At 32.1% G+C, this 24,133-nt stretch overlaps 1 protein-coding gene across 2 annotated transcripts in view; it reads right to left on the bottom strand.

Annotated features, from left to right (window-relative positions):
- LOC148615750 (DDB1- and CUL4-associated factor 11-like) overlaps nt 1–24,122 on the bottom strand; it is a 29,719-nt gene extending 5,597 nt beyond the window's left edge. The window contains exons 1-13 of one of the 2 annotated variants that reach the window (XM_088582296.1): nt 23,602–24,122; nt 15,813–15,910; nt 12,039–12,070; nt 8,274–8,372; nt 7,319–7,383; nt 6,615–6,715; nt 5,791–5,893; nt 4,084–4,127; nt 3,274–3,397; nt 2,855–2,912; nt 1,713–1,805; nt 1,110–1,202; nt 100–189 (exon numbers count right to left, since the gene is read on the bottom strand). In XM_088582296.1, the coding sequence (XP_088438422.1) occupies nt 100–189; nt 1,110–1,202; nt 1,713–1,805; nt 2,855–2,912; nt 3,274–3,397; nt 4,084–4,127; nt 5,791–5,893; nt 6,615–6,715; nt 7,319–7,383; nt 8,274–8,372; nt 12,039–12,070; nt 15,813–15,910; nt 23,602–23,777 (1,176 nt within the window). In that variant the 5' untranslated portion in view covers nt 23,778–24,122. Of the gene's footprint in view, nt 1–99; nt 190–1,109; nt 1,203–1,712; nt 1,806–2,854; nt 2,913–3,273; nt 3,398–4,083; nt 4,128–5,790; nt 5,894–6,614; nt 6,716–7,318; nt 7,384–8,273; nt 8,373–12,038; nt 12,071–15,812; nt 15,923–23,601 lie in introns of both variants that reach the window. The other variant, XM_088582295.1, reaches the window with a different exon arrangement.
- Between the last annotated feature and the right edge of the window lie 11 nt (nt 24,123–24,133).

The raw sequence follows: 24,133 nt of genomic DNA, 5'->3' as shown, positions 1-24,133 counted from the left end.
TATTTGGTAAAATAGTACTTTTCCATTGTTTTTATCACTACTTTCTTAAGAAAGAAAGGTTTTGCGTAAAGACCAAACAAAAAAAAATATTATTGTTACCTTGATGGCAGCCTCTGAGGAGAACATTCTTATGTCCCATAACTTCATAGTCTGATCTTTGGAATTAGACAACAAATACCTGGCATCACCCTGAAAAGTTAGTTTATATTAAATATTAATTATACTACGATACAATTTAACTTGTAACAAGCTATCTGATCGCTTAGTTCTCTGTAGAAAAAAAACTCAATTCTTAAATTTAGACTGGAATCCATTAGAAATTCAATTTTTAAAGGTTATACTAAATAACCAGGTAAGGTGAAATTTGTGGTTTATAAGAGTAAACTGCCCCAAAGTACGTCATTTACTATAATTAGAAACATTTCTTAAACAGAGGGCCATACTGTCGGTAGTACAAGCAACTCGTAAGATAAAAGTAAATCTATGTTCTGTTGTGGTATTAACTGATAAAGGTTGTTCGGCAGAGTGTAGGTAAAACAAGGATCCTTCAATATGTTATATGTATGTCATTGTATGTGTAAAACTACGAAGGAGAAGGGGTATTAAAGGCTCTTTTTGGTCTAAAATACAAATGAAAATAAATGATCAAGTGCTGCAAGTGAGAAACATGACCTTGGACACTTAAATCTATAACACAGAAGAAAACATAAGCACTCAAACAAATTCTTGCATTGAAAGGACAAAACAGTTGCGTGAAGTTTACCAAATTTCAGATAATCTATGAATTTTGTACTTTTGTTATTTTTCTGTCATATTTCTGACAAGTAAATACTGTTTATATCCAAGAAACAACTTCATATTTACGGATACATTCATTTTTGCATAGTTATCATATTTGGAAATAAAATGATGTTTCTTGGGTTTGGACATAGTTTTCTGGATGTATGTCTGTAAAACCAACAGAATTTACAATAATCAGCAGTTTTGTTAAATGAAGTATAATTATGGCAATATTTATTTCCTCTATTTTACTATATAACATTAGGAAAATAAATATAGAAAAATTCTTGCTTCACAGCACATCAATATATGAAGACTCAAATTCTGACCTTTGAGTCAATGTAAGTGATTCCATCAGCATGCCCAGCTAAAATTCCGACAGGTATTGGATTATCATCTCTCAGTGTTCGTCTATCCCATACCTGTATGAATACATAAATCAATACAGAAAAATAATTTAAGTTTACAGCATAAATGTCTCTTAACTGTTAATCTAAAGCATAAATGATATTCATGCACATTCTAATCTAAACTTAATTAATAACCAGACTAAATTTCTAGTGGAACTACAACACTAACATGTATAAATCTGGACAGAATCACATCTTTCAATGGTCAAATAGTCCGAGTTGCTCATTTACTTTTGTTACTTTGTATGTATGATTTTAATTACTTTATGTTCTTTGTTATGTATGTCTGTTTTCCATGTCTGGTCTTTGTCCCTGGATTACATTCTTTTGATTACTGCTATAACCTTGGTTCCCTTGATTACTCTTAAATATTCAGTCAAAGAACTACATCCAACCAGGTACAAAATGCAGTATCAAAGTGTTGTATACTCTGATAAAATCTGAAAAGTTTTATTATACATTGTAATATATCCATTTCAAACAAAAAATTCTTTCAAACTATTTGAGCCTTTTTGTACCTACCTTTATTAAACCATCATCTCCTCCACTAAACAGAATATGGGACATATCATCCGCAAATGTTACGGCATTAACATCATCTTCATGTGCATCAATCTAAACAGAATAAAAAACAATCCATATATGGGGTGGGTTTCACTCAAGACAATCCATATATGGGGTCGGTTTCACTCAAGACAATCCATATATGGGGTGGGTTTCACTCAAGACAATCCATATATGGGTGGGTTTCACTCAAGACAATCCATATATGGGGTGGGTTTCACTCAAGACAATCCATATATGGGTGGGTTTCACTCAAGACAATTCATATATGGGGTCGGTTTCACTCAAGACAATCCATATATGGGTGGGTTTCACTCAAGACAATCCATATATGGGGTCGGTTTCACTAAAGACAATCCATATATGGGGTCGGTTTCACTCAAGACAATCCATATATGAGGTGGGTATCACTCATGACCAAAGTTTGCTGTAGCTTCACTCATTTTAGATACAGCAAAAATTCCCTAAAAAGGTGGAGTAATTGATCATCCTTTTGAAAATTGATGTTAAATTAAATCTTGGTTTCATTTGTTTCCTGGCTCATTGTCCTAATATGATTTAAGGCTTTGACAATAAAGTATGGAGCTGTTGTTATTGATGATTTCCCCAGGAATGTGTCAGATTTTCTATGACAGAACAATTTTGAGCCCTTCATGTTTCATGAGCATCTAAATACCATATAGCAGGCAACCTTAGCATGATGCTAATTTTGGCCTAAATACCATATAGCCAGGCAACCTTTGCATGGTGCTAATTTTGGCCTGAATACCATATAATTTCGGCATATTTTAGCAATCTGTCTAAAAGTGCCAAAATAAATTCTGCAAATTATTAACTCTGGGCTTAATTACTCAATGCACCACTTAGCATCCACAAAAATTTAACAAATTATTTGTACTCCTATATACCTGCCAAAATAATTAGCCATACAGTATGTAGGGTGTTGGTGATGTTCTGTCCCTAATGAAGTATATTTCAAAAGGCAAAGTACAGGTCAAAGTGGACTTTTTAATTCAAATGTTTTTTTGTTTGGAATATATCTTGAGACAACTAAGATTATATTATTCTGAAATAATCATACCACAATACCAATGATATACCTGTAATGTTCTTCGGTCTTCATGTCGGTCATATATGTACAAACAACCATCATTTGCTCTGAAAAGTTCAAGAGAGGTTCTGGTGAAAACTTTTCCAAGGAAATGCTTTCTTGTGGGTATTACTTTAAGTACTTCTGTCATTATTTTGTTTGTTTCATAAAATATCATTTACCAGTAAAGTAGACAATGAGCTTTGTGTAAAATTTGGTACTTTTGACCAGACAACATTACCACAAAAACTGTTACAAATGAAGTAGTACTCATACAATAAGACATAGGAAAATCAACAGTGATATGTTTTCACATATTTGATTACAAAGACAATTCATTGACATTTCAAATCCATTAAAGTAATGAGTGAAAGAAATAAAAGGTTTAGATCAGTACCATCAGATTAAAAATCAATTGTCTCTACTTACCCTCCAAGAATCTCCATGTTGTCAGAGGAGAAGGCTAAGGAGAAAATACAGAAACTATGGTCTCCTGGAAGTAGGTGAAGGGACTTATGGGTATCCTCTTCTCCATAGATATTGCATAAATGAACTGAAACAAATCAGATGTCATAGATATGCTACATGAGTTGTGACTAGTGTTACATTTAAATGACAAATTAATGAGCTTTACATAGACTATATTACACCAGACAAGTGAAACATTATATGCTCCTGCAGGGAGCTAAATGGTAGAAAAGTACTAGAATTCTGCAAGATGGTAGAAACTAGGTTTCCAGTACATGAATTCTTTTCAACTTCTTGAATATGCAGGCACTGTAGCCAGTGTGGAAGACTACCAAGACCAAAGGTGGACCCAAGCTGGGTGCCAGTTCGCTGCTTCTTCAATTCCTGTATCTGCCCATAAAAGACAATTTCTGTCATCAATAAACTCCCCAAATTTCTTGCTGCTTCAGACCACTGATGCTCATATTAAGACGAATTCAAATGGTTGCTACTTTGTTATTGTTTCCTTGCAAGGGTTTCAGGTAGTACATGTACCTATCTCATATATTATCTTGCATCATCATAAAAATAAAAACAGGAGTTATTGAAAATAACCCAAGATTTTATGATGCACATATCAATGTTGTATTTCTCCCAAGTCATGATAGAGAATGTAGCATTTACCTTACTGTAATAAGCTGATGAGTACCATCATCATAGAAATTGTCAAGTATAAAATTGGGACTAGTGGATGAATATTTTTTAGCAAAGACATTTCATAAAAATACTTACTACAATCTGACCAACTAGAATATGCCATGTATAAACCATCAGGACTGAAAATATAAATATATATAATAGACACATATATATATAAGACATTCAAACAGTCTGAATTCCATTTATAAGCAATACAAACAAGCTTGAAGAATGTTTTAATACAATGCATTCCTCAGATCAGATACCAAGGTGTCTGTATTATGAAAACTACTCAAATAAGTCATTATGTTGTCTCTTAGTGGAAAGATATATCATGTGCAGTTAAATATTGTAATACCATGGTTGTGTGTCAGCAATTGTTTCTTTGTTTGAATATCAGTCCCATTGTGTAACTGTTAAAGATGTATTTATTACAGTTATAATTGATTATAATTATTATTAGAGTTATAATTGATTATAATTGTTATTAGAGTTGTAATTGATTATAATTGTTAGAAAGTTGTGTTTAAGTATAACGTTAATAACATATGAATTACGCTATGAAAAAAGGGACAATATACTAGTAGGACCATAACTGTATAATTTAGCCAGCTATAGTTATACAAGTACAAAGAAAATGACTTGATTTTAAAGCACCAATAAATATACTCTTTCTTATTATGTCAACAATACTCAGACACCAACATTACTTAAATTTGTGAACGTCATATACAACTTCTACCAAATTATTATTCTGTGTTCTAAGATATATCTGAAGTCATATGGAGCCTTAGATCCTTGTATCTTACTTATTTCACTTTACTTTCTGTTCTAAATTACCCTGGAATCCAATGCAAAGTCCCTTTTGTCATTTACTTTCATTTTAAATAATGTGACTTCTAGAGATTGTCAACTAATCTTACTTACTGTCCAAAATTAAATACCCGAGATTTCTCTTGGTAGTGCCTTTTAGTTGGTACCCTTCTTGCACCCCCACCCAATCTGACTTCCACAACTGAAACGCTTGCATATATACTGCGAGCTGCCGGTATTGTGACTTTCCCCTTTGGTAACCTCACAGTCAAAACTATGTATATGTGTGGAAACCTTTGTTTCCAATTTTTGCAGTGAGACAATTTCTTTAAATATTGAACCTCATACTCAGTATTTATTTAACAAACTATTTCTGTTTTATTGCAGAGATACTCAGGAATCAAAACATATCTTCATTTCATTTTTGAAATCTTCTCATTTCTGAAAACCAACTCTCAACAACATGTTACATAAATAGATCTACATATAGATCTGAAAATCTCCATTATAATTTTAACCAGACTTCCGAGTAATATCTTGTTTTTCATTTGTTTTGTAAGCATATACCATTATTTTGTGTATGTTCTATATTGTAGTGGTTAATAATAGAATACACAATAAATTGTAAATTATGAAGCGAGAAGCTTTACAACTTTCTATAGAAATTTGTATTTTCATGTCTCATGCCTTTCTATAAAATTTACTGCGGAGTAGGCAACAGTTCATGACAATATAAAATGTGTATATAGCACCACCAGTTTTACTCTGTTGCCTAATTTAAAAATGTCCAAAGTAGGCTCTGTAAGATAAAGTTTCATCCAAGACAAGAATTTAAAATATCGTTCCGTAAATAACAATTAAAGTAATTATAATAGTTTGAGTTATAAAAGAAATGTTTGTCAAATGAAAAAGTTTCCATGATGTAGTTGGCCATTAAAAAAGTAATCAATTCATAGCAGTAGTGGATTAACTGACAATATAATTTACCTAAATGCTGTATCCAGAACACTCCATCCCACATCTCTGGCACGGATAGTTTTGAATTTTTCAAACTTGCCATTTTCTGTATTGTAAATTCGTACTTGTTGGTCTGAAATACAATTCCATTATGTCTAAGTTACCTTATTTCACTTCATTCATAAAGGCTATCAATGTGTTATCCCATATCTGCCAAGTATGTAATATCACTATATATATCATATATTTAGATTAAAATATAATTTTCCTATATGCATTATAAGTGTTTGATTAAACCCTGTATCTTCATTTTTTTATTATTTGTTATCATTTTTTTCAGGAAATGGTTTTGAAAAAAGCTTTTTTTAGCTCGTTACCAAATCCTGTGTTATTATACTAATATGTATGTATTTAATGTCTTCATGAATAAATTTGTTTAATCTAAACTAAATGGCCAATCTTATTCTTTCTAACTAAACATATGTAAACAAAGTATATTCTTATCAAGATAGTCAATCTATCAAAATCCTGAACAAAATAAATTCACCATGCTAAAAATACATGGAAAAAAATAATTTCATTTATCCATGAAGGGAGCTGCACATCTTCAATATGTGCAGTTTGAATAATGGTTCAATACATTATTTTGAGTTACATACTACACAGCATAGGTACCTCCTAAGAATGACAGCTACTATATCTGTTTTCACTGTTAGTGGCACAGGTAAAAATTAGGGACGACATGATCTGCAATGTTTCCCAGTAGCTTGAGGCTAAACTTTAGACTATATGGAAGTAAGTCCATCATAAGCAGTAAGCAGATAAGCATTTAAACTCTAAACCATAACACATACCTTGAGCAGCTGTTAGGAAAATATTTCCTTCTTTTGAATAAGTACCACAAAAAGCTTTATGATAATAATTATCTACTATTTCTTTATAGTTAGGAAGATATCTGAAACACAACGATCAGCTTGTTGGAGTACATTTATAATATGTATAAGTATTTTATTATTTTTAAGTTTGGTGTCAAGTCAAAGTAATAGAAACATGATGTATACTATAGTGGTTACTGCATCTGACTCCAAAATACTACAGGAGTTCCATATGAAGATCATCTTGAAACTGTATGGCCGGAGTAAAAGTTTGCAATTTTGAGCCCAAAAAGAATGCAAAAAGCTTTGTAAAAATCTATTTTGACAGACACTCAGTTGCTCATGGATCACGAAGTAATTACTCTCATTTTTAATTTCTTTTTTTTGCAGTTTAATTTTGCATTTTTAAACAGACCCCTTATATACTGTAAAATAAGCATCCCATGATATTACGGTATGTAGAAAGCCATCACACAAACTAATACCTCTTAACATTTTATCTTTATTTATTACAAGAATGATTAACTGAAAATGAGAAAAAATTGATGCTGAAATAACCACTGTGAGGTAATGTTCTATTTGGTGGTGTTGATGACTTGTTTTTTGTGCTATTCAAAATACAGCCTTGGTTGTGCACTACTGCCGTGGGCCATAATAAGAATGATTCCTTGCAAGATACATACTGACAAGAAATAGCTTTTTGATCTCCTGAGGTAAACTGTTCTCTTCCTCTCCTGCCTATCTCCCTCTACAAGATAAACCATATACAATTTTAAGATGAAACTGATTGGATCATAATTGACAGTGAAACCTCCTTATGAACTTAGTTGGTTTGGTTAAGACTGGTGTTCGGTTTACAAAGGTTCCAAATACATTTAAACTGATATAAAAGACTTAAAATTGTCTGGTTTGGACAGGATTTAAGATTTTTCAGGGTATGGTTTATATAGGTTTTGCTGTAATAGAATTAATCAAACATGTGACTTAAATAAATGTGGAATATATAACTATACATGTACATGTAGTAAGTAGCATCCATGGGTAAATTTGTAAAAGCTACTTCCAATGTCTAACCATTAGTAGATTTTTGGCTCAGCCCATTACTTTTATCTCAGATACTCACAGTTTCTATAACAACCAGTATATGTGAGAAAACTATTAATAAGTATTACATATAGATTCTCCATTAGTAACATGGGGTTACAAGATATCTCCACTTGATACAGTTAAATCTAAAACTATCTCATAAGGACAAATCTTGTAATCACCAAGAGCATTGGAGGAGACTCTGTTTCTCCCATGAAATCAGTAGAAAACCAGGAAATTTAAAATTTTGGGAAATATCTGACAGAAATTTAATCACCACCTGGTAGTTAAAAAGTCACATGCATTTTTAATCACCAACTTAGAATGGGAGAAACCACTTTAACATGCTTAGTATTCATATCTTTGGCAATGAAAGACCAACATAAGCTCAATTTGTGCAAAAAACTTGAATACAGAGATGTTAACTCACCTAATAATTATTCAGTACCTTTTTGTTTTATTCTCAATCTCTATTATCAACTAATTTCATAAGATTGAATTTCAACTGAAACCCCCTCCTTCCCTCTTTCACTATTGTTTTTACAAACTCACATTTTGAATCAACCCAACAAGATGAGAAGGTTTCTTTCTCATTTCTGTCTTTTGCAGTCTTCCTGTGTCCTTCAGTATTTGTAATCTCAGATCATTTGTCTGAAGAAAAAATAATGATTACCAACAGTTACACATCAAAATACATAACAAGACAAATTGACAGTTATGATAAACTCATTACAACCATAAAATGACTTCAATGTAAAAGATCTGCCTCTTAAACAATAATCTCCATGCTAACAGTTCATCTATATTTGTTACTGAATGATCTGCTACAATTCTACTGTCTCTTGCATTTAAGCAAAAAGCAGCTGTCGCAAAAATTAAACCAGTACAAAGTATAATTTTCATCAAAATCACAGTCTATTGGACCATTAAGAACCAACAGCAAACAATAAGATAATTATTTAATTGCTTGAACAGTTACATGGACCTGTCCTATAAAATGGTCTATACAGAAGTACAAAGACATTCAAGATTTAAGTCTAAATTCAGGACTTCCGATCCCACATCATGACACCATTTTATAGTTATTGGGTCAAGGTATTTAAATGGTATTATCATACCACATTTTCTAATTAATAAAATACCAATGCATGATCACATAAATTCAATAAAAGAGAAACAATACCACTTATTATGTGTACTTTAAAATTCTTTGAATAACTTGTAACATGTATTTTTATTTTGCACAAAATTAATTTTCTGTACTATGCTATTATTATGGACAATTTTAAGGAAAAACAATACTTTCTTTTGTTTGTTTAAAAAAAACCCCCAAAAAACCTATATTACACAATGTGGGTATATTTGCGTTACATATGCATTCACTTCCTATTCTAACAAGTAATTAGATTTTAAAAAAAGTTTGAAGCTGACATAAAATAGAAAAGTAAAATTTTTCTACAATTATTCAGGTAAGGGCCAGTTCAAACTAAAAATACAGTAGTTAATTCGGTAAGGTCTTAAATTGATTAAAACCATTCTCCATATAAGATTCAATGGAAGGTTACTGAATAATTTACTGGCAGTCAGTGGTAAATACCAGTACTATCAAAGTGACCACTTTTGAAACTTGTATTACCAAGACTGAGCTGCAAAAACAAAAAAGCTTTTCATTCAAACTTGAAAATTTTGCTTGCATAATCAATCACTACAAAAGATGAAGTTAAGCTTCCTATAACCATTTATAAACTAAGGTACCAGTATACAATATGGGTCAGTTGTTCTACAGTATAGACTAGGCTAAAATTTCTCCTGTTCAGCTGTCAATGTAAGAACTTCACATATAATAAACACAAGGTCACATAGCATGTTCTAAATATCTACATCTATCCTTGTTCCTATATTCTGACCTATTGATTTGATTTTAGTAAATGTGTCTGATATACACGTTTGTCATTTGTTGAAAGAATTTTGGCTTCCCTAAGCAGCTGATTTTTCTAAAACTGACAAGACAACAAAATGATCTGCAGGGTACAGCTTGATACAACAGCCAAGGTTGATCTCTGGGCAGCTGAAATAAGTATCAATTGATTGATTATTGGGGTTTAACGCCCAAACAGCAATATTTCAGCTAAATCCTAGCGATGAACATGAAATGGATGATATAATGAATATGAAATGATGATGATGATAAAATGAAATCAGGGATGGGACAAAGGGATAATAGGGTCGACAAATTTTGATTGCCACTAGAAAAAGGGAGGGATGGGTAGGGTCGGGCAATTTAGCCTCCTGTGGCAGAGCACAAAGGTTCCTACTCGTATCGAATACCACAGCAGGTTTCTTTAATGTGCCAGGAATGTGGCATCTTTCCCAACATGGTGCACCACTATGGTATAGCCTGACAACCCCAGCATGTAACACGTCAGGGGTACCCCATTCCACCCTCTGGGGCACACAACCCAGTTGCTCTGTGGGCAGAGTGCCCTAGCCCCCAGCCAGGGTTCTGAACAAGCTTAGGGCTGCTGCAGGCCTATTATTTTGAAACCCGGAACTGCACGGGGCGAGACAAGTATTAAATTCAAGATTGATAATGTAATTAAATATTTGACTCTGCACAAGTTTCTGAATGTGGTAATAGAACTTAATAATATACTTACCTAGAATGGACCAGAATGCAAAGACTAAATAGACAGTTATAGTATGCCTAACAAAAAACCCAAACTGGCCAAAGATCTCAATTTTTCATGAAATCAAATTTGACTTCACACACTTTAAACCTCAACATGGACTACCAATTATCTGATGATGAAGACCAAAAAATCCAAAATCCAAAATTCGCATTTCAAAAAACCTCAAGCATTCATTTTTTCTTGAAATCAAACACTCGTTTTTGAATTTTTTCATCCTTAATGTAAAACAGTATTTTTGAGGTCATACTAAAAGACTGAGCAACTAGAATTGTAAATACCCAACTTATGAGTTAGCTCCATTTATAATCTATGTTCTACCATCACATAGACATCAATACATAACCTGAAGAATGCTTCATTTGTATTCTTCATAACAATGAATTTGTTGATACAAAATATACAAAATGTTTTTGTTTTACTTGGTCCCTATTAAAACAAAATGTATACTGCCACATGTAGATGCATTAATATAGTCAATGGAAGTTCTTATCTAATAATTTCTATAGGTATATAATATCAAGATACCTAGATACTCCAATTAATACCACAATTCAAATTTTTTTGCTGTTACTTTCATTCAAATTTATTATCAATCTTCATGGTTATTTAAAAGTGTGTAAGTAAATGAGTATTTAAATTCATTTGTTAAGAAAGGAAAATTTTTATTGCCACGAGAAGAGCAGAAACATGAGGCTCCCAGGAGCTTGAATCGCTCACCTGTTTGAATTTTGCCTTTTAAAGGCAATAAATTTAACAAGAAGTTGTCCAACAATTTTGACTCAAGAGGTCATTGATGGGACTTATCATAAGATCTTTTCAACAATTGAAAGTTTCTTTTATTCTATCTTAGTTTTCAAGATATTGACTGAAAACTGAAAAAAAAAAACATTTTTCCCCTTTTAATAACTCTTACAAGGAGTCATCTGAGAACTTTTATCTCTGAAGACTTTTGTAGTCCTAATAATATGGATCATTTCATCTATTGAAAGAATTTGGCTAAACCTAACGGTTATGGAGATATATGCGAAAAACTACTGTCTGACCCCTATATTCTATTTTTAGTAATGACTGCCATATTTTTTGACAGATCAAAAATCCCCAGTCAGTTCTATGCAGGATACGCCAAGGAACATTCATACCAAGTTTGGTTTCAATTGATCGAATAATGTCAGAGGAGAAGATTTTTTAACATTAAAAATAGCAAATATCGCTGAAAAAGGGCAATATCTCCAACAAGACTCAACTAAAACCAAAATTTGACCAGAGATAGATTTCATCATGCTGAACACTTCTACCCCTTTCAAAATGGGCTAAATCTAACCATTTTGGAGATATATGTGAAAAACTATTGTCTGACCCCTATGTTCTATTTTTAGTAACAGCAGCCATGCTTTTCAACGAATCAAAAATCCCCACATCAGTTCTATGCAGGATATCCCAAGGAACATTCATACCAAGTTTGGGTCTAATTAGTCAAGTAGTTTCAGACGAGAAGAGTTTTGTATAATTTTTAACAAAGACGACAACGACGCCGACAGACACCAAGTGATGGAAATCACTAGCCTTTGGCTAGGTGAGCTAAAAATAGAACTTTTACTGTAAAGTCAGATTTAACAGTAATATTTACCTCAATTCTACTTAAGTCTGGATTGTCATCAGCTACAAATAGAAAAAATACCAAATTAAAAAGCACAAATATGTATATTAAAGAAGCATATCTCAAAAATGTTCACATACATATACTGATATGATACATGTATGTTACGCTGTGACTACTGTTTTCCTGTGATTTAGATTTATTGAACATAAGAACTAAAATGATTATCCATAGGGCACATACAACAATGTATACTATGGCATATAGCATCCATTAGTTAGCTAGGACATGTATACTATGGCCTATAGCATCCATTAGTTAGCTAGGGCATGTATACTATGGCCTATAGCATCCATTACTTCACTAGGGCATGTATGCTATGGCCAATAGCATCCATTAGTTAGCTATGACATGCAGAGTTAGTTAGCTGTCACTCTGTTTACACGTAAGAGAATGTTGATGTTTAAAACAACCACACACAGGATACAATCTATCAAAAGCTGCAAATCCAGTTTCAAATCATTCTGATTAATAAAAAAAATCATGGGAAAAGTTTTTGTCTACTGGACATATGTACAAACAGAACTTAAATTAATCCTTAACAGTTGAGGACAGTATGGAAATTATGTATCAAGGATTGATGCTTCTCTTAATTTGAACCATGGTTTAATAATGGTTTAATATTAAACACAGTGTAATTCGTGACACAATGTGTATTTGATAAAGAATTTTAATGAAGAACACATAGGCTAAACAATTCCCTATTTTCATTACAATAATGAGAATGAATATGGTAAATATATAAAAGAGACAACAACCCCACCAGGATGAAAAATGTTAGCTCTAGGCCACCTATAGGTCTTCAATGAATAACAAGGAAAACTTCACACCACAGGGCAGGCTGCACCTGACCCCAAAACAAAATAATAAACAACTGGAACAGTGAAATAGTTGCTCCAATATACTCAAGCAACATAAAAGTAAACTGAAAGTGAAAATGAAACAATACATAAAGAGGCCAGAACATATGTATATTGCATGCTACATCATGCTAAGAAAATCCCACTTAACCAACCACTAACAGGGAGACATGGTCCAAGTCTTCATGCAAAAGCCATATAACAAATATCTAAGCATTCCCTCCAATAAATTCTGAGAAATCTAAAGTACAGGTCATCATGCAAAAGCTACCCACCAAATATCAAATCATTCCTTCCAATAAAAGGTGAGAATTCTGTAAAAATATATTCATCATAACAGAAGTCTTACAGTATTCAGGAAGAAAATAAACAAGGAACCTGAAAAGGGGAGACATGGAGCAGGTCAGCATGCAAAAGCAATACACCAAATAATAAGCATTCTGAGTATATTGCATGGCAATACAAAATCCCCTACCTGAAAAAAATCTGTTGAGGAGAACAGATTGCAAACTTCACACATAATTTGTTAATGAGAAAAGTGCCGAAAACTAAGTATATGCAAGAGTGACCAAAAAAAGTGTGGAAAACTGAGTTTTTACAAATAAATTTCTAAAGCAAAATGCCATAACTCAGCAAATGATCAATGGACTGAAACAAAATTTGAACATGATCTGTAACTTGTCATGGTAAAGTAATGTACCAAAGTACATCTCCAAGCATGACGAAAAAAGTGTGGAAAACTGATTTGCCTGACTGACAGACATGTGCAAACTAAAGTCCACTTTCGTGAATTTTGCCAAAAGACGAATAGGGGACTGATAAATCATTCCCTTCATTTCTTAAATGCTGAGAAATCTGTTACAGAAAAGTGTAACAGACAGACAGATGGACAAGATGGTTGCAATATAACCAACACTTTAATGAGTTGGTGTACAATAAAATATAATGTAGTATAGAGCCAGGTATTTCAAGGTAACTGTTTGTCTAGTCAGTCTAGATACATGTCTTAAATTATGATTATAATACTATCATTACTTATATATAATATAAAGGTTACAGACCACCAATTCAACCAATGAGCATTTGGAACGTACGCAAAAGTAGTCCTACGCAGAAATTACCCCTGTTCCTCATAGTGCTGTGAAAAAAGTTCTCATCTTATTTAAAACATTTAAACAGTTTCTGAAAGGAAAAACATTTCTGTACATTTTATAGGTGCATTTTGCTTCTTGTGATGTGAAGCCTAATCTCCATAATGATTTTTAAATATACCCCTATCTTGTGAAAACACTGGGATTTCCCATGCTATTTATAGACCCTTCACTTCCGGTGACCAGTACTGCACTGCAAGTCTGCTAACCCCACATGCCATTCTGAGGATTGTGAGCTGACATATGTAGGATCATGCTGATATATAGTCCTCTGCAGGTTAAAGTTAAGGTAAAGTCCAGAGAAGCCATTGAATATTGTGAAATTAGCATAGAAGCCTATGGAAAGTGGAATTAGTGGTTTTTAGCCTTAAGTTGAAGCCATGGCAAAATGAAAAGTTTCTTGAAATAGCTTTAAACTACTTGAAGATCTTGTTAACTTTGCCATGAGAGAAATACACTACAAACATCCTTCAAAATATGCATTTTTTTAAGTTATAGGTCCAAATTATGGAAAATTGGTCTTTTTTGGCTGATTTTTATGTCCTATCTTGTAAAAAGTGTCGAAAATTTAGTAAAAATGTCAAATATTAAACTTTGAGGGTTATATTTACCTAAATATGGTGGTAATAAGCACTTGAAATCAAGTTTTGTGTAGATGTGAGCAAAAATTAGGTTAGAAATGAGGAAAAACTCACTTTCATTACTGCGGTTAAGGCCATATCAGCATTCCCCTATGGCAACATGGAAAATCCATTATTGAGTACTTTTTTTGCTTTAGATGCCCTTTACTGGTCATGTTTTAATGTGAAAACACTGTATTTACAAATTTAAAGCCAAATATATCACCTTTTGTGAAAATTTAAAGATTTAGGATTTTTTACATGTGATCAAGAAAAAGGGGGAGGCATGTCAGAAATAAATTTTTAAAAATAGACCAATTTCTCAGAAAATGATTACTTTTAAAACTATTTCTTCATTAATATTGTTAAAAAACAAGTTGTGAATGATATTTTTTATTTGAAAAGTCAGAAAAAGTTCTTTGCAAATATTTAATGCATTTAAGTATGGTAGAATATTGTCACTTTTTTGCTCGCACAACTTGGTTACCCTATATTTAAAAATCAAATATTTAAAAAAGTGCTTGTCACATTTTACTGAAACTTTGCAAATGCATTCAGTATGTGTGTAGGAAGATACCTGTATAGTTATTTATTTTTTCTAAGACAAAAAGTGACTCTTTAGGTTACAGACCACCAATTCAACCAATGAGCATTTGGAACGTACGCAAAAGTAGTCCTACGCAGAAATTACCCCTGTTCCTCATAGTGCTGTGAAAAAAGTTCTCATCTTATTTAAAACATTTAAACAGTTTCTGAAAGGAAAAACATTTCTGTACATTTTATAGGTGCATTTTGCTTCTTGTGATGTGAAGCCTAATCTCCATAATGATTTTTAAATATACCCCTATCTTGTGAAAACACTGGGATTTCCCATGCTATTTATAGACCCTTCACTTCCGGTGACCAGTACTGCACTGCAAGTCTGCTAACCCCACATGCCATTCTGAGGATTGTGAGCTGACATATGTAGGATCATGCTGATATATAGTCCTCTGCAGGTTAAAGTTAAGGTAAAGTCCAGAGAAGCCATTGAATATTGTGAAATTAGCATAGAAGCCTATGGAAAGTGGAATTAGTGGTTTTTAGCCTAAATAATATGATATCAATACATACGTTTTGGTGGTTTGGAAGCACTGCTACAAAATTCATAGTCACTTGAGTCACCATCATCATCAGCCTCCTCGTGCTGGGTAACAATCCTCACCTGCCCACTAAAAACAGACCTAGTCAATGTTAGCACCAAACAAATACAAACAGGCTTAGCCAATATAAATTTCATAACCTGATTACTTAGGTCAGCAGAGAATTTTAGAACTACCTAATTTTGGTCTTGTAATCTGATGCTTTGTAACATATATCACTTTAAAAATTTGTCAAGCATCTATAAATCTATTTTTCTAGAAATAACTCAAACCAAGGCCTTCAGAACGCAGTAAAAATTTTCTTGGAAAAATATGTGCACAAAAAAAATAGGGTTACCACAGAAACCATGCAAAAATATGCTAAAATTTGAGAAAAAGTTAATGAAAAATTAAAATGTCAAATTTCCCACAGAAAATCTTAAATTTTTATTTCTGGCATTGAAATTGTCAAAACTTCTTCCTTGGAAAACCCTTTCTTCATATGGGCATTGCCGTTTAGATTTTTAGCTATTTCACTCTGTAACCCACTTTTTGACTTCCTTTCACCTTCACAATGAAGTCAAATTGTCAATGAAAAAAGCCCCTTCAACAATGAAAAATATATGAAACATTGCAAAATACTTATAGAAGTCACCTTTTTCAGAAATTGTTTTATTTACAATAGAATCCTCATTTTTAATCACGATAGCAACCACAAGTTTCCATTTATGTCATTTTTCATCCCTAGCTTAACTAAACTGTGGAGTGCTAGCTAATGTAAACAGACTTATTCAATGATAATTAACAGCCAGACTAATAAAAAGAAACCTAGTCATTGTTAACATATCACATGACCTATATAAACAGACCTAGTCATTGTTAACATATCACATGACCTATAAAAACAGACCTAGTCATTGTTAGCATACCACATAACTTATAAAAACAGACCTAGTCATTGTTAGCATACCACATAACTTATAAAAACAGACCTAGTCTTTGTTAGCATATCACATGACCTATTAAAACAGACCTAGTCATTGTTAACATATCACATGACCTATAAAAACAGACCTAGTCATTGTTAACATATCACATGACCTATAAAAGCAGACCTAGTCATTGTTAACATATCACATGACTTATAAAAACAAGTCTAGTCAATGATAACAATCAAACAGGAAATACTGTGAGCAAGCTTACAAAGAGAATACTCCCTGCTTTACATGTAAAAGGACTCAAATGCAAAACCTTTAATTTGGATTTATCTCCCTTTGGAGTCATCCAACAGTAATCATATTCCTCTATGCACATATATTTATGACACCCAACCATCCCTAAAATAACATCAAAATTCCTTGTGCAGTTTAGGAGTTGTATTTACAAGATTTAAACAGGTAAAGTCATGAATATAGATTAACTCCCTTTGGAGTCCTCTGACAGTAATTGTGTTCCAACATACATATTAATATATGAATTCACACCATCTTATAAAATAATATAAAAATCCCTTGAGCAGTTTAGGATGAGTTGCACTTACAACGTTGTAACATTAAACCAATAAATTTGATTATCTCAATTTGAAATCCTCTGACAGTAATCACATTCCTCCATGCACATCTACACATGATTTCCAGCCTTCCTACACAATAACATCAAAATCGCTTGAATGGTCTTGGAAGGATTTGCTCTTACAAGGTTGTAACATATAAAACCAATAATTTGGATTAACTCCCTTTGGAGCCCTCCATCAGTTATTATGTTCCTTCATGCACATCTACATATCATACCCAGCCTACCTACAAAATGGCATCAAATTCCCTTGAGCTTTTTAAGGGACAGGCACTTAAAAGGAATGTGGACAGTTGGACGGACAGACAGACAGGGTAATTCCTATATACCAGGCTTAGTCAATAATGACACACCATCTGACTATGAAAACAGACCTATTCATTGTTAGCATACATGTACCACTAGACTAATGAAAGTAGGTCTAGTCAATGATAGAAAACAAGCTAATTAATGAAACCTAGTCTAAACACTGTCAGATTGTCAAGTGTTAGTAGCAAAAACTGCTTCATTCAGCATTTGGCAATATTTGCCTACTCCATACTGCATATATACAAATATCTATTGTACTGTCATGGTACATGTATTTGATTGATTGTTGGGGTTTAACACCGGAGCAGCAATATTTCAGCTATATTCAGGCAATGAACATGTATTTAAAATGAAAATATTTTTGATACATGAATATGTAAGCAATACCTTCAATCAATAATTCATAAATGGAATTCTGTCGCCACAACAAAATTTTAATAAGCAATAAAATCATAAAAGGAACAACTCATTATGTTTTCATGCGGTCGGCCAATAGATTTCTCTGTAAGCTAATAAACCTTCTGTTTTCTGAACCTAAGAAAGGTCACTGCTTACATGTTCCCAAAAATGACATTGTTATTACATGAATATTTATATCAACAAATCAACAAGGATGTTTTGGTCTAAAGACATGTAGGAAAAGTATAAATATAATTATAGTGATATTTGTTAATCATTTTAAAATTAAATTCAACACAAATAAAACATTTCTGTGAATTTGATGCATTATCAAACAGTAAAGGTCATCCAGAATTTATTTTTAAAAACAATGCTAAATTTATCTTTATTGTGAACTATTTACCTACACATATGTATAATCTTTTAACTATTCAAACAGAAATGAATTATTGAGGTAGTGTAGTTAAATTGTATTTAAATGTACATGGAGTACAATTTATCTTCAAAAAGGGGGATGTCAACAAAACAGAAATCTGCTGTGTTTACTTCTATAAATTATTTTTTGTGACTGGAAGTGGCTAGTCTAATCTAAAATACAAATGCAACAACCCATGTAGTTTTGTGTCTTTTGATCTACAATGTAAAAGACTTAAGCAGTTATTAATTAGTAGACAGTTCAGGGGCCAAGTGTACATGTACAAATGTAGACCTGTGGTCCAGGACTCTTGATTTCTGACCCTGGACTTTCCAAATTTCATTGACATACATTTGTACATGTACATTTAGGTCATATACTTTCAATATTACACTACATAGAATTTTATTGAGTATGTTAGGTTTTCTTCAAGTGGAATTTTGATATTAAATCTAGGGTCATGTATCTTCCACTATCAAAAGTAAAATTGAACCCCTTAAAATTCATATTCCCTTTACTTCAAAAGACTCTTTTAACTTCTTGTGCTAACTAACTATACATATTCCTTGTCTGGTTATTACATGTATATTAAGTAGCACTCCTGGTAAGAATCATGCAAAATGTGATTCATGGTTTTCTTTTTGATATTTTGTTTAAAATGTTATAGGAAACAGAAATTAAGTATTAGTCTTTGTAGGAATCATGCAAATTCTGCAATATGTGTAATACACCCAAAAAAGGCTACACATTTGTATTTTTGTTATTACATGTAAGTTGCTTTATTGGCCTATATGATGATATGTATAATCATTCATTCATCTGTCTGCTCTTTGAAGATAATCCACATGGAAAACCCAAAAGTTTCTATTGAATTTTATTGTCATTTACCGATTTATTTCCCTTAATTTTCAATTCTACAGTGCATTTTATATAATTTTTATCTCCTAAGAACATGATTTATTTGAAAAGCTACATGTTAGTTTCTGCTACATTATGGTGTTATGATCATTATGGTGTATCCATCTGCACCATGAAAACTGATTTATTCAACAGGTCATAATTTTCCTTTCCTCATTAGTCTACCCTGGACTTGACTTTTTATGAGCAACCCGGTGGGTGTTTCTAGAAAAGCAGAGGATGCTTACCCTACCGCTGCACCTGGTCCATGCTCCCAGTTTTTAGTGGAGTCCAAGTTGCGCAATTGCCTTTCTTAAATTGTATGTATGATTTTAGTTACTTTATGTTCTTTGTTGTGTATTTCTGGTCTTCGTTCCTGGATGCATTCTTTTGATTACCCCTATAACCTTTGTTCCCTTCATTACTCTTTAACAATGGCATTTTAAACAAAATATCAAAAATAAAATAAGTAGGGTTTTAAACCATGAATCACATTTTGCATGATTCTTAGCTGGAATACATTGTACTACTTAAAATGTAGTTTTTTATAAATAACTCTTCTTCTTAGGAGATAAAAATTGTACTGTAGAATTTAAAATTAAGGGAGATAACTATGTAAATAACACTATAATACAATAGAAACTGTTTGATTTTCAATGTGGATTATATCCTAAGAGCAGACAGATTGGAATGAATACTTATGCATTTTACCATATACATGTTTTTTTTTGTGTAGACCTAAAAAAAAACTTAATAACAAAAATACAAATGTGTAGCCTTTTTGGAGGTGAATCACATTTTACAGAATTTGCATGATTCTTACAAAGATTAATGCTTAACACCAGTACATAACAACAAAGAAAGTATAAAATATAGAACTTGACAATCAGTAAATGTTCATTAATGCAATTATCAATTGATTGAGTAAATATGAAAATGCAGGGTGTAATTCAATAATTCTGCAATGTAATTGTACCTATACGTCAAGGACTTGTAACCAAATATAAAGACCACTAAATCCTTGACATTAGAAAACAGTAGAAGTAGTGACTGTTGTGTGTTAATATCATGTGAACTGACAATGCAACAGACTTGAGGAAGGAACTCTTTATAGGGAGTATATACCATAACTTTAAAATCATGGAAAGATAGAATTATTGTAATTGACTACCAAAGCTTTAATATCATTTTCACAGTCTTCAAGCTTTCTTGGAATAATATCAGTGTAAAGTCATACAAAAATGTACATGTACATGTACATTGTATACATGTACACTTTCAAAGAAATAAATATATGTGAGAGTAATGTGCATGTATGCCAAAATTTTCCACTTATTTTTGAAAACAGATTCTACGAGGCCTACTGAAGGATTTCCAATCAAAAAAACATTTGGGAACTCCTGTACATGTATATATTGAAATATTTTTTGACTAGTTATAGTTTAAAAATTCTGGTGGGAAATTTTCAAGTTCTTTTTCTGTTGTTGAAAATAACAAAATTTTAAGTTTGAATACCTCCAGTGGACTACTTTTTTGCACTCATATTCCCTAATACAATTTCTATGGGCCTACAGAAAAATTTGCAATAATCAAAGTGCTGAAAGCACTGGAGGTTTTTTATTCTCGTGAAAATTGTAGCATGAGCAAAATTTCAAAGATTACATGATGTTAAATAAAATTGTGATCATACATTGCATTTTAAATACTATTAAGAACTGTCCTTTTCTAATAAACATAAACTGGAAGTCAATCCATACTTCTGATCCAACTTCCACACATTTACAAATTTTGTTCCATTTCACCTTTTTCAGAAATTTTAAATCTATCCAAAAGTTAATATGCATTTACATTCAAAAGCTATATTAACAGAGTATTTATCCTACATTATAATTACACTTAAACAGAACCAATTTCAGCTAAAGAAAATACTTTCCTTAAACCAAGATTTTCAAAAACAAGACACTTTCATCAATTAGAATTTCCCTGCCAATTTCACAAGGTAAAAATCACTCCTCTTCACTTCCTGTTTATGAATTGTAAAATATTAATGATAGGAAGGAGAAATTAAAGATAATACCCAACACATTTTATGCTCCCAGACACACTACTGCAAGAAATAAATTCCCTAAATGCAAATTCATTACTAAATGCCTTCCTAGGCCAAAAAGGAGTCCCTCAAATCTTGAGTTGATATGAAGACTGGATCTTAATTTCACTTGAAGAAATAATACAATACTACTGAGTTAACTAATTGCAAGAAACATACTAACTGGTTATAAAAGAGGTATTGAATAATATAAAAAGGAATTACATTTGGAATATATTTCCGTGTAGTGTTCAGAAATAGTAGGGAAATTCCAATGATGGACATATCGTATTTTGATCCTAAAGGATAAAAAACCAACAAAAATTGGGGATTAAAAAATACATGAATCACCCAATATAAGCCTCTGTCTGGTTTTTAGGAAGAGCTGAACTTAATATCTAAAATTTTCTACAAAAAAATTAATTTTCGTTTTAAATTATCTGCCTGTTAATATATATTTCATTAAATTCACGAGGGCTTTAAATACATAATTTTTTAAAATCATTGGAAAAACTTATTTTTTTATATAATACTATACATGTACACATAGCAATATCAACCATAGGGATGGCATTGAGCTTTTTTGTTTGATCTGGAGACAAAAATAATCAGTTAGCCATCAATTACCTTTTACATGTATGTTTTTATTAATTTGAAGTCCAACTTCATCTTGCAATTTTATGTACATAGTACATGTAACATTTACTAGTACCAGGCATGAAAATGATTCATGTAAATACATTGTATACGTGTACAGAGGGCAGTATAAAAATATACCATCTAATAAAAAAATACATAATCTATGCAAAAATGGTGTCAAGGGCGAAATCCATTTCTTACTTAAATGCCCTGAAACAATATTTAGGATAAGTTCACAAATAAATAATGTTGAATGATAAAGATTTATTTATTTGGCTTTTATCTGCAGAAACAAATGAAATTCCTGACTCAATTCAGAATTTGACAGTTTTCACAGTTAAGCTGTAGTCTGAAGCCCAAGGCTTGTCAAAATGGAGGTGGCCCTGTGAAATTAAATACCACAGACAAACAGTCAATATATAAAAATTTCTGAAAAATTTATGTCAGGACTGTGAACTGGAAATTTAGTTGTGAAGACTGACACTGTACTTGCAAAATGTTTTAAGAACACTGAAATATTATTTGAACATTTTTTACAACTGAAAATTAATGTTTACTGCATTTTTGTGTCTTTCAACCTTGCACAATGTACCTGACACTGCCCTGAAGGGCACTGAATAAGCAAACAAATGTTTGTATTTGTATTTGTACATGCACATTTGTATCAGTAAAAAAAAAATTCTAAATTTGTTATGGGAATTAGCATAAAAAGGCTTACTCAATTTATAACACAACATTAATGCACAAATTTCTCTGACATTCAAAATTTCTTTCCTGTTGTTTAAATTTTTTAACACAAAAGAAAATATGTGAAAGAGAAGAGGTAATAAATCCACTAGGATATACCAATTTAACAATTAGGTGGAAGCATACATTGTACTACATTAGTACATATTTTTTTTTAAATTTTGGTCTCATATCTTTATATAAAATATCCATAAGTATCATTTAACCCCAGCACATACTTTATGTGCCTTTCCCAAGCAAGGAACCTGCAGTCCAGTGGTTATCATTTTTTTGCTCACTGTCATTTCATTTTACAATGTATGTTCTCACTACAGATAATTTTGTCTTTTATGAATAGTTTCACTTCATTTATTTAAAGGCATTTTACAGCTTGCTTTACAGTATGGATTTTGACCATCACTGAAGACAATGTGGTGACCTGTAGAAGTTTGTTTGTAGTCTTCTTTGATACCTGTAAATGTACTGTACATTATACATGTACATGTACAATATATTTATCTTAAATACTAGATTTCTATTTACTATGCTGTAAGTTTTAATGTACCTTACTATCTAATCAATGTTTTCTTCTATAAAATATATATATTCATTTAGCCCCTTGTGGGCCTTTTAGTATGGAAGATATAATATGTTCTATGTTATATGACTACATACATGTATGTTCATATGAAAATGATCTCTACTCTGTGTACATGTACATTTTGTACATCAAGCTACCTTCGAATTAAGTAAGCCAGGATTGCTTGCAAGTCCTGTTGATCGTCTTCACTACCTGACCTCCCAGATGATCTTGGTGGTGGGCAATCAGAACCACCTTGAGCTCCTAATACTTCTGTTTCAGCCTCACTGCTTGTGCTCATAGTTCTGTTCCGCCTTGAATTACTCGAACCCATCAACACATTTTGTCCACAGCAAATATCCAAGTAAAGTCCTTGTAACCATAATATGGGTCAAATGAAAACACATTGATACGATAACAAGTAGAGCTCTTATATCACATATATCAATCCTTTCTAAGTTATGCAATGAATAACAAAACGCAATTTTAAAAGCTATTCGAATTTCGATGCAACCATGGCAGACTCAACAACCATAAAACCAAGAAATGAAACATAAATATGTAAGTAGCAATGAACTTGCTTCATTTAAGTTGGAAATGTTCCAATAAATTGACAGAGTTTGTATCAACGTCGATGTTCCAGTTGTTGACCACTTTAAAATTTACCCGGAAACACAACAAAACTATGCT

Source organism: Perna viridis, chromosome 5, assembly GCF_037379345.1.
Source record: "Perna viridis isolate PV_CMFRI_1.1 ecotype Kerala chromosome 5, ASM3737934v1, whole genome shotgun sequence".
In the NCBI taxonomy this organism is placed as follows: Eukaryota; Metazoa; Mollusca; class Bivalvia; order Mytilida; family Mytilidae; genus Perna; species Perna viridis.
Note: the sequence above shows the minus strand (reverse complement) of the source record. Positions and strands in the feature narration are given on the sequence as shown.